Raw genomic sequence first — 12748 nt, forward strand, 5'->3', positions numbered from 1 at the left:
TCCAGCCATCTCGTCCTCTGTCGTCCCCTTCTCCTTGTGCCCTCCATCTTTCCCACCATCAGGGTCTTTTCCAGGGGGTCTTCTCTTCTCATGAGGTGGCCAAAATATTGGAGTCTCAGCTTCAGGCTAAATACAGTACTTCTGGTAAATGAGCTGCCATAGCTGCTAGAAGGTGAAATAAATTGTCTCCCGGACTTTTTAGGAAGATATACCCGTGTACTATCTGCAACCAAAGAGGTGCATGAATTGCCAGGGGTTCATTCCACACCCCCCAGCTTGTGGTGTGGGCAGATAGGATGCCCAACTCATGACCTTTCCACCCCACACATCGGCCTGGGGTTGCAGGGTCTCCAGAAATGGCGCTGCTTTTTCCTCTGGGGGGCCAAAATATTGCTGGCACCAAAAGTCAGATGGAAGCACCTGAAACCTGACACCAGGTGAGCTTTAGAGGCCCAGAAAACCTCCCTCCCCAGCCACAGACCCGCTTCACTAAAATGTGATGTTTTCTCTCTCCTTTCAGCACTGCAGGAACCGGGCGCTGCTCCCCTTCCGCCACCAAGGAGGCAGGAAGAATCCAGTTCAGTCCCCTTTCAATTGTGTTTACCAAATGCGCACCTTCCAAAACAATTCAAAACACAGCCGCTCTAAAAAATTCTCACTGGTCCGAAATGCGCTATGCAGTTTCTCCCAGCAGCCAGTGTTTGTGCATTTGAGAGGAAAGTGTGCGTGGAAATGAACATAGTGCTGAAAATGAGAAACAAAAGTGCTTTGTATTGGGATAAAATTCTGGCCGAACTGCATCCATAAAGGGGTTTGTTAGGAGCGGCTGGCAATAAAGTGCTGGTGAATCTTCTTCCTATAGTCAAAATAACAGTGACACCCAGTGGCCTCTTGGGGCTGTTCCACGCGGACCGTTTACAAGAACAGGGAGGCAGAGGAATTGGCACACAAAGCCACAGAAATTAGGACCAGCACCTCCGCTTCGAAACAGCATTTCTTTTGTCCAAATAATGCTCTTGGTTTTCATGTAAATGCCAGAACAGTAAGGTTTTCTGAAGCAGCGCGACAGTGACACCCAGTGGCCACTTGGGGTTATTCCAAGCAATAACATTTACAAGAACAGCGACATGGGAAAACTGAAAAACTCCAAACGGAAGCTGGGTTTCTGGTGAGTGAACGACAATGTACTCGTTACAACAGCCTTTAAGAAGTGAAAAGTGAAGGATTTCTTCAACGGGGTGGAAACTGAAGGATTTATTCAACGGAGACCGTACTCACAACGGATTTTAGCAATAGATTAATCAACTAAGACTTTAGTTAGACTTAGCTAGACTTAAAGTCTTAGTTGATTAATCTATTGCGAGAAGCTGAAAGGCTGAAAGAAAACATGAAAAACAGCTGTTGATGTTTTTAAAGGCTTGGTTTCACCATTAAAACACACACTTACAATCTTCTAAAACAAGTTATACATCATTCTACAGAACAGATCATTTTAAATTTTGTTTTTTTGAGGGAGGCAGAGGAATTGGCACACGAAGACACAGAAATTAGGACCAGCACCTCCTCTACTAAAAAGCATTTCTTTTGTCCAAATAATTCTATTGGTTTTCATGTAAATGCAAGAACAACAAGGATTCTTTTCTGAAGCAGCGCGACAGTGACACCCAGTGGCCACTTGGGGTTATTCCACGTGGACCATTTACAAGAACAGCGACATGGGAAAACTGGAAAACTCAAAACGGAAGCTGGGTTTCCAGTGAGTCAATCACGACCGGACACGTTACAACAACCACCTTTAAAAATTGAAAACTGAAGGATTTCTTCAATGGGGTGGAAACTGAAGGATTTTTTCAACCGAGACCGTACTCAATAGAAAAGCTGCGTTTACAGTGAAAACCGAAGGATTTCGTCCACATGGCAAGCCCCATTACAAATGATAGATTGGAAAGGTTTTGGAAGACAGATCTGAAATTTACAGCATGTACTTTATTGCAATAAAATTACATGGAAATGATGTACCAGGAGTGCTTAACCCCGGTTTAATTCGCAAAAATGTACAGAACAAGAACAAAAAATTGTTGGAAGTGTAAAGAAACAGAAGGTACTTTTTATCGTATGTGGTGGAAATGTAAGGTGGTAAAAAAACTTTTGGGAAATGATTTACAATGAAATGAAAAAATGTTTAAAGCAACTTTTACTAAAAATCAGAAGCTTCTTTACTAGGAATTGTAGGTAAAGAGATATCAAAGATCAAAGAAATTTGTTTATGTATGCGACATCGGCCGCCCGGATATTGTTAGCCCAAAGATGGAATGAAGAAACAGTCCCAAACAAAGAAGATTGGCAGACCAAGTTAATGGACTATCCTGAAATGGCGTAATCAACTGGGAAGCTCAGAAGTCAAGATGGCAAGACGTTTAAAGCAGAATGGAAAATGTTCATTATGTATTTACAAAAGTATTGTAAGCAGATTGAAACACTGGCGGGATTTTAAGAACTCTTGTAATTTTAAAGATTGTAGAAATAACTTAGGAAAAGAAATTTTGGAGTAGTAATGATGGTAAACAAAAATAAACAAATGGAGTAAATATACTAGTAAAATAGACAGGAAAAGTTATAAAACAAACTGTGCGATGAAATTAAGACAATAGGAAAAGTGCAATGAGAATGAGTGGAAGTTTCTTTCAGAAGACTTTATTAGAAAAGACAGGATGTCATAGTCAATCTCTTATTGTTAACTCTTCTTTGCTTTTTATCCTTATTTACTGTATTTCTTTCTTTTATATTTTTGCGTTTAATTTTGCTGTCCTTATTTGTAAGGTATATGTAAGATGATATTTTAAATCAATAAAGATGAATTAAAAAATAAAAAGGGAAAGACTCCCTGCTTGAAACCCTAGAGACTGGCTGCCGGTCAGTGTAGGCAGTATGGAGCTAGGTGGCCCCAATGGTCTGGGCTCAGGATGAAGCAGTTTCCTGTGTTCCTATCCTGCCCCACCCCATGTGGAAAGGATGGGAGCAAAAGGAGGTTGGAGGGGGTGGGCAGGGAAGAGGAAGGAAAAAACACGGAGGAGGCAGACTTGAACACAGAACAAGAAGCCCTTTAATGAAGGGAGGGGGTCATATCCGTCCAGCCTTCGGCACCCAGCTGCCGGCAGTCCTGGATAAATGGTGTTCGTCTGCACAGAGCCAGGGGACGGGTTACTTCAGCTAACAAGGCCTGTGGGGAAAAGCAGGAGACATGAGCCCACCAACCCCAAACTGCAACAGTAACGAATTCCCATTGTGGTTTGAACCTGCATGATGTCCAAAAAAAGCACAAGTCACCCGAGGGTGTGGGTGGGCATGCACTCAGAAACTAGCCATTGCTCCACCAACTTTCGCCTCCCACCCCACCCCGCAGGCAACACAGCCCCCAGAAAATTACCCAGAGGGAATGTGCCCCCCCAAGCTGAAATAGGCCCCCCACTTCTGTAGTGGTAAGATAATCCCATCACACGGGCTGGCTATACTTTAACCCTTAGTGATCGTTCAAGCTCCCCCTTCCCCCTTTAAAGTCCCCCCCCACCTTGAATAATTCAATTATTTTTAAAACAGCAGCTTTTGCAATCCACCATGCTGGGAAAAGACAGGAACTTACCAAGGTAATCATCCATGAGGGACCCAATAGCAAACTGCGAAATAATTTTTTAAAACATTATTCTTCATTTACTTATAACTCACACTTTCATAAAACTATACCGAGGCGGTATAGAACATTTAAGAATAAAATCAACAAAAATCATCTGTTAAAAATATTATTCGAAATGGAATACACCCTCTCCCTCCTCTTTATGTTCTCCGCACAACAGCCCTGAGAGGTAGGCGAGGCTAGGCTGAGAGGCAGTGACTAGCCCAAGGGGAGCTCCCATGGCCCAGTGAGGATTTGAACCCCGGTCCCCCAGGTCCCAGTCCAGCACTCCAACCGCTACTCCACACTGCCTCTGAGCCAGGAGGGTGGTGGGTGTCTGTGTGTGAACTGCTCTTTTTGTTTTGTACTGTTACCTGTAAGCTGCTTTCAAAAATCATTTGGTCGAAAAGGTCAGATTGCAAATAAATACTCTTACAACTCACGATATCGTTTTTGTCCACACGGGTACCCACAATCTTCAGCCTGATCTCATCGTCTTGCTGGATGACAATATCCTGCGTTGAGGGGGAAAGGAGACAGCGAAGGGCTCTGCTCAATGGGGAATGGTAGGGCAGAGGGCAGGGAGCCAGTCAGTCCGTAGGTGGCGCCAGAGCCAACAACAGAGGCAACAAATGCGAGTTTTGTCCCCATCCTCAACAGAGAGACTGTGGAGGAGGAAGATGGTAGGCAAAGCCACTCTCTGAACTGGTTCGAAGGAGAGGATGACTTACCTCATCTATAGTTTTGTAGCACGGAGGATTGGAGTTGGGGTCAAACTCCATTTCAGAGGGAATGGACTGCAAAGAGAATGAAGAGGGGATATGAGCAGCTGAAGGGGAGGCGAAAGGGAAGATGGGCTGATGGTTCTGTGGTAGAGGATGGACAGCCTTCTCTGACACCCTCACAGCCCTTCTGGAAGCCGCTGAGACATTGCCCCTCATCCCCCCGCCAAGCCTAGGGCACTTACATGTCGCGAGATGAAGCAAGACATGGGCCCAATTTCAGTGAAGAGTCCGACCTGGTGAGAGAACAACAAGGAACATCACTCTCAAGCAACCTCCATCTTGAAAGTATGTCGGCATTCGCACAAGGAACGGCAAGCCAGGACTTGGGGGCAGACATCGGCAAAGCGAGTCAGAGGGACCCTCCAGTGCAAAAGGACTTCCTCTTAACCGGCATGGCTTCCTCCCAAAGAATCCTGGGAGTTGTGGCTTGTCAAGGGTGCAGAGAGTTGTTAGGCAGCCATTTTCTCCTCACAGATACAGTTCCCAGAATTCTTTGGGGATGAGGATTGATAATAATAATAATAATAATAATAATAATAATAATAATAATAATGTGATGGCCTGGGATTCGGACTCAGAGACTGAACCTGAGGAATCCCAGCCTGCACAGGAGTCCCCGCCTCCAGAACCAGCTGAGCCGGGGCTGGGGATTGAGCCTGAAGGGTCCTCACCTGTGCTGGATCATCAGGTGCAGGTACCAGCTGAGTCTGCTCTGGCTCCTGAGGTGATGGAGGACAAATTGCCTGCAGGTGCTCCACTCTCAGCCCCGTCAGGGGAAGCTGAGGTTGCCTCTGGGTCCAGTAACCCTTCAGCGTCTCCTGAGCTGCAGAGGCTCAGGGCAGAGAGGCGGAGGGAACTAAGTTCCCGCAGGAGGAGTGCTCGCCTCCAGGCCAGGAGAAGCGAGTCACCTGTGGATCTGGGCCGCCCTATGCCTTGGGGCAGATAAAAGCCAGCCAGCCCAGTTCCAGGTTGCGGGAGCAACATTGTTGGTAGCCTGTTCCTGCCTGCACCCTGACCTGCTCTTCTGCCAAAGTTCCTGACCTCACAAGACTCCCTGTCTTGGACCCAGCCTCCATACCGCACCCTCGACCTCAGACTGGACTCGGACCTCACGGTTAACCCTCAGGACCAGCACAAATTATTATTATTATTATTATTATTATTATTATTATTATTATTGTTAAACTACCGTATTTTTCACCCTATAGGACGCACCGTCCCATAAGGCGCACCTAGTTTTTTTGGGGGGAAATAAAGGGGAAAAAAAATTTTCCCCCCCAGGCGCGGGGCTGGGGCGGGGGAGGCCCTAGCTTCCCCTGACCCCAGCCCCCAAACAGGCAGCTCTCTGCAAGCTGTGGGAGCCCAGCGCTGGCTACCGCTGCTTGCGGAGAGGTCCGCGAAGCCTGGAGAGTGAGAGGGGTCGGTGCGCACCGACCCCTCTCACTCTCCAGGCTTCAGCGAAAGCCTGCATTCGCCCCATAGGACGCACACACATTTCCCCTTCATTTTTGGAGGGGAAAAAGTGTGTCCTATAGGACGAAAAATACGGTACTCTGGGAACTCTGTGAGGATAATAAAGGCCTCCTAAAAACTCTCAGCTCTCAGCATCTTTAACAAATTCCATTTCCCAGGAATCTGTGGGGAAAGCCACGACTGTATACAGCGGAGCTATAGCACTTTAAATGTATAGTGCGGATGTGGCCCAAGACATTTCACCTCACCTTGTTCACCTGAGTCACAACAGCATCCACCACTTCGCCCTTGAAAGGCCGGAAGACGATGGCCTTGTATTTGACCGGGTAAAGGACAAAGCCGCGCCCAGGCTGGATCACACCCGCCCCAATGTTGTCAATGGTAGTGACAGCGATTACAAAACCATATCTGGGAAGGAGGAGAAATAATTAACAATTGTTTTATTATTTATATGCCACTCCCCTGACTGGGTTTCCCCAGCCACTCTGGGCGGCTCCCAACAGAATATTAAAAATATGATAAAACATTAAAAACTTCCCAACACAGGGCTGCCTTCAGATGTCCTCTAAAAGTCAGATAGTTGTTTATTTCCTTGACATCTGATGGGAGGGCATTCCACAGGGCGGGCGCCACTACCGAGAAGGCCCTCTCCCTGGTTCCCTGTAACTTCTGCTTCTCGCAGTGAAGAAACTGCCAGAAGGCCCTCAGAGCTGGACCTCAGTGACTAAGCGATGGGGGTGGAGTAAGTAAGTTAACTTTTTCCATCCCTTTGCTTTTAGGCATCTGATTTATTTATTTTTAAGCTGTTGGTCACAGTTGCACAAGTTAATCCTGGCTCAGGCTGCTATTAATAATAACAATAATAATATCAATAACAATATTTATACCCCACTCAACAGAATATTAAAAGCACGATAAAAGGTCAAACATTAAAAACTTCCCTAAACGGGGTTGCCTTCATATGTCCTCTAAAAGTCAGATAGTTGTTTATTTCCTTGACATCTGATGAGAGGGTGTTCCACAGGGCGGGCGCCATTACCGAGAAGGCCCTCTCCCTGGTTCCCTGTAACATCACTTCTTGCAATGAGGGAACCACCAGAAGGCCCTCAGCGCTGGGCCTCAGTGTCTGGGCAGAACGATGGGGGTGGAGATGCTCCTTCAGGTATACTGGACCAAGGCCATTTAGGGTTTTAAAGGTCAGCACCAATACTTTGAATTGTGCTTGGAAAAGCACTGGGAGCCAATGAAGATCCTTTAGGACCAGTGTTATATGGTCCCAGTCGCTAGTCCAGCTGCCGCATTCTGGATTAGTTATAGTTTCCGAGTCACCTTCAAAGGTTGCCCTGCGTAGAGTGCATTGCAGAAATCCAATCCTGCTTCTCAGGGGGCAGTGGTGCAATAATGTGGGGTTGTGGGGTGTGTGTGTCAAAGACCCATTACTATTTTTGCAGCAGAGTCCTCGTCTCCAGAACATTACAGCTGCCAAAATGCTCGCCCACTGAGTTATGAACCTTCACCTAAAAACAAAGTTAGATATCAGTCCTGATTGTTCCATATAAAGATCGGATTTAAACTACAGTTCCCAGGATTCTTTGGAGGGAAAACCAGGGATGACACTGGTTTAAATGTGCAGTGCTTTATTGGCGCTCATCCAGGCCATTGCTGATCTACACCGCCAAGTATCACAGGGAAAGAGGATCCCACTCTGCTCTTTCACTTACTTGCCCGTGCAGGTCCCCTCCACCTCGGTAAAGAGCTTCTGCTTAACAGTGTTGAGAAGGTTGGGCCCAAAGTAACGAGGGTGCAGCAGGATTTCGTGTTCCAATGAGATCTGGAGGCAAAACAGGTGTGGAACAGCAAAGACATTAGTGCAGGGGTCCCCAAACTAAGGCCCAAGGGCAGGATAAGGCCCAAGGAACTCATTTATCCGGCCTGTGGCGACCCCCACCGCCAGCTCTTACCGGCACTGCACTGCAGGGTTGGAGGAGCACCGGAAATAGCTTGTGCGCATGCGCAAGTGTTGTGCACATGTGCAATCGTTATTTCCAGTGCACATCTGGGTCAGAGGCCCGTGCACATGCGCGAAAGCTATTTCTGGTGGTCCTCCGACCCGGAAGTGCGTCAGAAATAGCGTGTGCGCACGCGTATGGGCACGTGCTCCCTTCACGCGATCGGTACTGGAGACACCGGCCCAAGGCACAGTACGTTTGCTGACCCCTGCATTAGTGCAACAGCCACTAAGCAGATAACAACATTAGATCTTATTCCCACTGCACTGTGACAGCTGGTCTACACAGCCAAAGGCAGGCAAGTGGAGGGAGAAAGCCCTGTCACAGAATGAGAACTCATTGCAGCACCTAGTCACAAGCTTAATTCCAATAACACACTTGGCTACTTTTTAAGAAGCACTAACTTACTTCTGGGACGCGGGTGGCGCTGTGGGTTAAACCACAGAGCCTAGGACTTGCCGAGCAGAAGTTGGCAGTTCAAATCCCCACGACAGGGTGAGCTCCCATTGCCAACCTAGCAGTTCGAAAGCACGTCAAAGTGCAAGTAGATAAATAGGTACCACTCCGGCGGGAAGGTAAACGGTGTTTCCGTGTGCTGCTCTGGTTCACCAGAAGCGGCTTAGTCATGCTGGCCACATGACCCGGAAGCTATACGCCGGCTCCTTCGGCCAATAAAGCGAGATGAGGGCCGCAACCCCAGAGTTGGCCACGACTGGACCTAATGGTCAGGGGTCCCTTTACCTTACTACTGATTGGTTGCCTGTTATGTCCCACTTTTCATATCCCAGAGGCTCAAGGTGCTGGACATGGTTCTCCCCCTCATTTAATCCCCACAACAGCCCTGCTGCAAAGTAGGTAGAGAGACAATGGTTGGCCCAAGGTCACACAGTGAGTGTCATGGCTGAGCGAGGAGATTCGAACCCAGGTCTCCCAGGTCCAACAATTAACCACTGCACTACACTGGCTTCTCAAGGAAGCTCCATCACCTGGTGGTGCCAAGGGTTGAGCATGGGAGTTTCTGCATGCAATGCTCTAAGCTGTGACCCTTCCCCAGTATTTTCAATGAGGTCTACTAACAGGTAAGCAGGTTTAGGCTTGCAGTAGAGAACTGCTGGTCCATCTAAAGATCTGACGCTAGCCCAGCATCCAGATGTCAACAGGGAGCCAACCAGATGCAACTGCCACCTGATGTGTGTCCCCAGCAGCTACTTCAGATATAATGTCTGTGGGCAAGGGAGACTCCATTTGCCATCATAGTCAATGGAGTGACAGATCCGTTTCTGATGATCCAGGCTGATTTGAGAGCAAGAGTGGTGTCGTGGTTAGACTGTCGGATCACTACCTGGGAGACCAGGGGTTAAATCCCCACTTGGCCATGGGCCTCAGTGCTTCTCAACCTAAGGGAATTAAATAAGATGGGGGAGAGTCACATATGCCACCTTGTTCTGGAGGGGATAATATAATAATAATAATAATAATAATAATAATAATAATAATAATAGCAACACCTCACCCATCTGGCTGGGTCTCCCCAGCCACTCTGGGCAGCTCCCAACATCATAACAACAGCAACAACAACAACAACAACAACAAGCGATAAAACATCAAACATTAAAAACTTCTCTAAACAGGGCTGCCTTCAGATGTCTTCTAAAGGTTGTTTATTTTCTTGACATCTGTAGTGAGGGAAGCACCAGAAGGCCCTTGGAGCTGGACCTCAGTGTCCGGGCTGAACGATGGGGGTGGGATATAACTGCAATAAATAAATAAATAAAATCCTATACATTAAAAAAAACAAAACCCTCTAAGGCTAACTGTCACAAAACAGTGCTGGGCTGCGCTGGGGTAGTCAAGGTTCTGTTCAGGGGAGACTTGCTGAAATCCGCAAACAAGACTAGGTTAGGGCCATTCATTTCAACAGGTCTACTCTGAGTAAAACTCGGCTGCATAGCACCTGATGAGGGCGGCAAGTAGCAGCGCTGCGTTTGATCTCCCTTGTCCACGATCTCCTCCTCTTCCAACTGGGTGCCACCGAAATTTGAGAGAACTCCTCAGATTGCAACAAAAACGTATAATCCTAGAACTGGAAAGCTGGAAAGGGACCACGGGGATCATCTAGTCCAACCCCCTGCGATGCAGGAATCGTTTACCCAAGTGGGGCTCAAACCTACAGCCCTGCGATTAAGAGTCTCCTGCTCTACCGACTGAGTTATTTATTCCAAGACCAGGGCCAGAATACCACCTTGACGTTGCACATCATTCATTTGCCCCCGCGACTACGTCCCACGTGGGGTGCCTGGGTAGCAAAGGAGCTAAAACCTAAGGCTCCCCAGTAATAGAAAAATACTCACATGGTAAAACATCTTGGTGCCCGCCTGCGCGCACACGCGCGCGTCCGCACCTCTCTTTTCTTTTCGAGACCGGAAGGAACGCAGAGGCACCGCGCGTTCTAAATGTTGCAAAGCAGCTTCGACCTGATTGGCTGCGCGGCGATAGGATTCCATTGCCGCCTAACGAAGCAAACAGGAAGCTGCCGGGGCAGGGGAAGGGAACGTTGCTCGCCTGCGCGTGCGCCTCAGCGGTCGATGCCAGTGCCTATAGTGTCATGGCGGGTGCACAGGGCTCTCCCATAGTGGGATGTGTATAGGTGTACGGAGCGGGGGCGGCTCTTTCCATAGACGTTTGCTAGACATCGGAACATAGGAAGAGTCTTATGCTGAGAGACATATGCTGCCTCTGACCCTGGAGGGAGAACATAGCCAGTACTGTATGGTTAGTAGCTGTTGTGTATTGAGTCAAAGGATTTTATATCTGCATTATTATTGTCTGTATTTGCATTAGGGTAAAGTAACTGCCTTTTGGTTCCAGAGGGTACAGCTACTATTGGTTCATTTAAGCTGCTGTATTTGGATCCTCTGTCTTATTGGTTGCCTCCAAAAGGCAGGACTGTGATTGCCTGATATTGTTCCCTCCAAAATGTATCCTTTCTAGCTTGTTCCCTGTCCCTATAAATGTAGCTCTCCCCTCCTCAAGTCTTAGTCTTGTTGCTTTAATAAAGAAGTGTTACTAGAGAACTGTCTCCAGCATATTATGTCAAGAGAGCTGAAATCACAAACCCCACGTCACAACAGTAGCCACTCACAGTCCCCATCATCTCTTGCCTTGGGCCATGCTTACTGGGGTTGATGGGAGAGCCATAGGTTCCCTTGCTTAGGGGGTGGCGGGCTATGGCTTAGCAACAGAGCACCTGCTTTTCATGCAGAGGGTCCCAGGTTGAAATCCTGCCATCTCTAGGTAGGGATGTGAGAGATTCCTTGCCTGAAACCCTGGAAGGCTGCTGCCAGTCCGTGCTGGCAACACTGAGCACCTAGGTGGACCAATCATCTGACTCAGCAGCGTCCTATGTTCCTATGAGAGCTACCTGTAATTTCCCTGTGCTTTGAGGGAGGCTCTCTGCATGTTACCAGAAGCTGTGTATTCAAGGTGTTATTTTTTTAATTGATTGCTTTTAACTTGCTGGAAACAATGAGGAACGAATTGGTTTTAGCAGCTGCTTTTACGCCTGCCAACCTAGCAGTTCGAAAGCACCCCCGGGTGCAAGTAGATAAATAGGGACCGCTTACCAGCGGGAAGGTAAACGGCGTTTCTGTGTGCGGCTCTGGCTCTGGCCAGAGCAGCGATGTCACGCTGGCCACGTGACCCGGAAGTGTCTCCGGACAGCGCTGGCCCCTGGCCTCTTAAGTGAGATGGGCGCACAACCCCAGAGTCTGTCAAGACTGGCCCGTACGGGCAGGGGTACCTTTACCTTTACTCACTTTTTATTTTGTGTGAGTGCTTTTATTTGTCATAGAACTGTAGAATCAGAAAGGACCATGAGGGTCATATAAGCCACCCCTTGCAATGAAATACCGTAATATTTTTCCCAACATGGGGCTCAAACCCTCAACCCTGAGATTTAGAGTGTCTTGCTCTACTAAGCTATGTCATCATACTGTTGTTTTCATATTATCGCTGTTCATTATTACATCTATATTCCACTTTTCCTCCACAAAGCTCAAGACAGCATAGATGTTTTCCTCCTTTCCCTGTTCTATCCTCACAACAACCCTATGAGGTAGTTTAAACCCAGAGATTATTACCATCTGGAAGTGCTCTTTTCTCCGTATGTCTGACACTCCCCAAATGCCCATGAGATACCTCCTGTATTATTATTAATAATAATAATAATACAATTTATTACCCGCCCTTCATCGTACCATCCCAGGGCAGGTCAGAACAATTTAAAACAAAATGTTAAACACAGTTTAAAACAAATTGCAATCCTACAAGAATAGGGTGGGTTCTAGCAATATACATCTCAGCTGGCAAAGACCAAAGCACTTCCTTCAAATTCCTCCTCAAAACCCACCTTTTCTATGAAGCCTTGGCACAATCCCCTAAACTCCCCGTGCCCTGCTGTAAACCACCTTCTGTCAGCAAATCAGAATGAACATTGTCTAGCCTCCTTGCAAATGCATCAGGATGAATGTTCAATAAACAGGTCACTGCATATTATTTATTACATTTGTATCCTGCCCTTCCTCCCAAAGGAGTCCAGGGCAGCAGGTACAGTATCAGAAACTCTGGCCTCCAGATGTTGCTAGACTACAACTCCCATCATCTCTGGCCATTGGCCATGCTTGCTGAGGCTGGTGGGAGCTGTAGTTCAGCAATTCCTGGAGGGCCCAAATGTTCTCCACACCCAGCATACTGCTTCCCTATTTATTCCTGCCTCCACTTCCATCCCTTACCTCTGCCTCACATTTTATACT

The 12748-nt window shown here is 47.5% G+C and overlaps 1 protein-coding gene and 1 long non-coding RNA gene across 3 annotated transcripts in view; one reads left to right on the top strand and one right to left on the bottom strand.

Moving 5' to 3' along the window:
- Window positions 1-134, top strand: part of LOC307205853 — a 49645-nt gene extending 49511 nt beyond the window's left edge. Inside the window, exon 3 of the long non-coding RNA XR_013834119.1 lies at window positions 120-134. This is a non-coding gene — a long non-coding RNA (uncharacterized lncRNA). The remainder of the gene's footprint in view (window positions 1-119) is intronic.
- Window positions 135-1966: 1832 nt separating this feature from the next.
- Window positions 1967-10456, bottom strand: POLR2G (RNA polymerase II subunit G). 2 transcript variants are annotated; one of them, XM_079958476.1, is made up of 8 exons: window positions 10289-10456; window positions 7650-7759; window positions 6177-6336; window positions 4638-4688; window positions 4402-4467; window positions 4114-4185; window positions 3641-3674; window positions 1967-3220 (listed from the first exon to the last, which is right to left on the bottom strand). In XM_079958476.1, exons 1-8 carry the CDS (start codon window positions 10439-10441, stop codon window positions 3207-3209), a joined length of 660 nt encoding a protein of 219 aa, XP_079814602.1. In that variant the 5' UTR covers window positions 10442-10456; the 3' UTR covers window positions 1967-3206. The 2 variants fall into 2 exon arrangements, with proteins under 2 accessions (XP_079814602.1, XP_079814603.1); XM_079958477.1 differs by lacking the exon at window positions 10289-10456 and adding an exon at window positions 10180-10209.
- Window positions 10457-12748: the final 2292 nt, after the last annotated feature.

This window comes from Podarcis cretensis, assembly GCF_951804945.1.
Source record: "Podarcis cretensis genome assembly, chromosome: 16".
Taxonomy (NCBI): domain Eukaryota; kingdom Metazoa; phylum Chordata; class Lepidosauria; order Squamata; family Lacertidae; genus Podarcis; species Podarcis cretensis.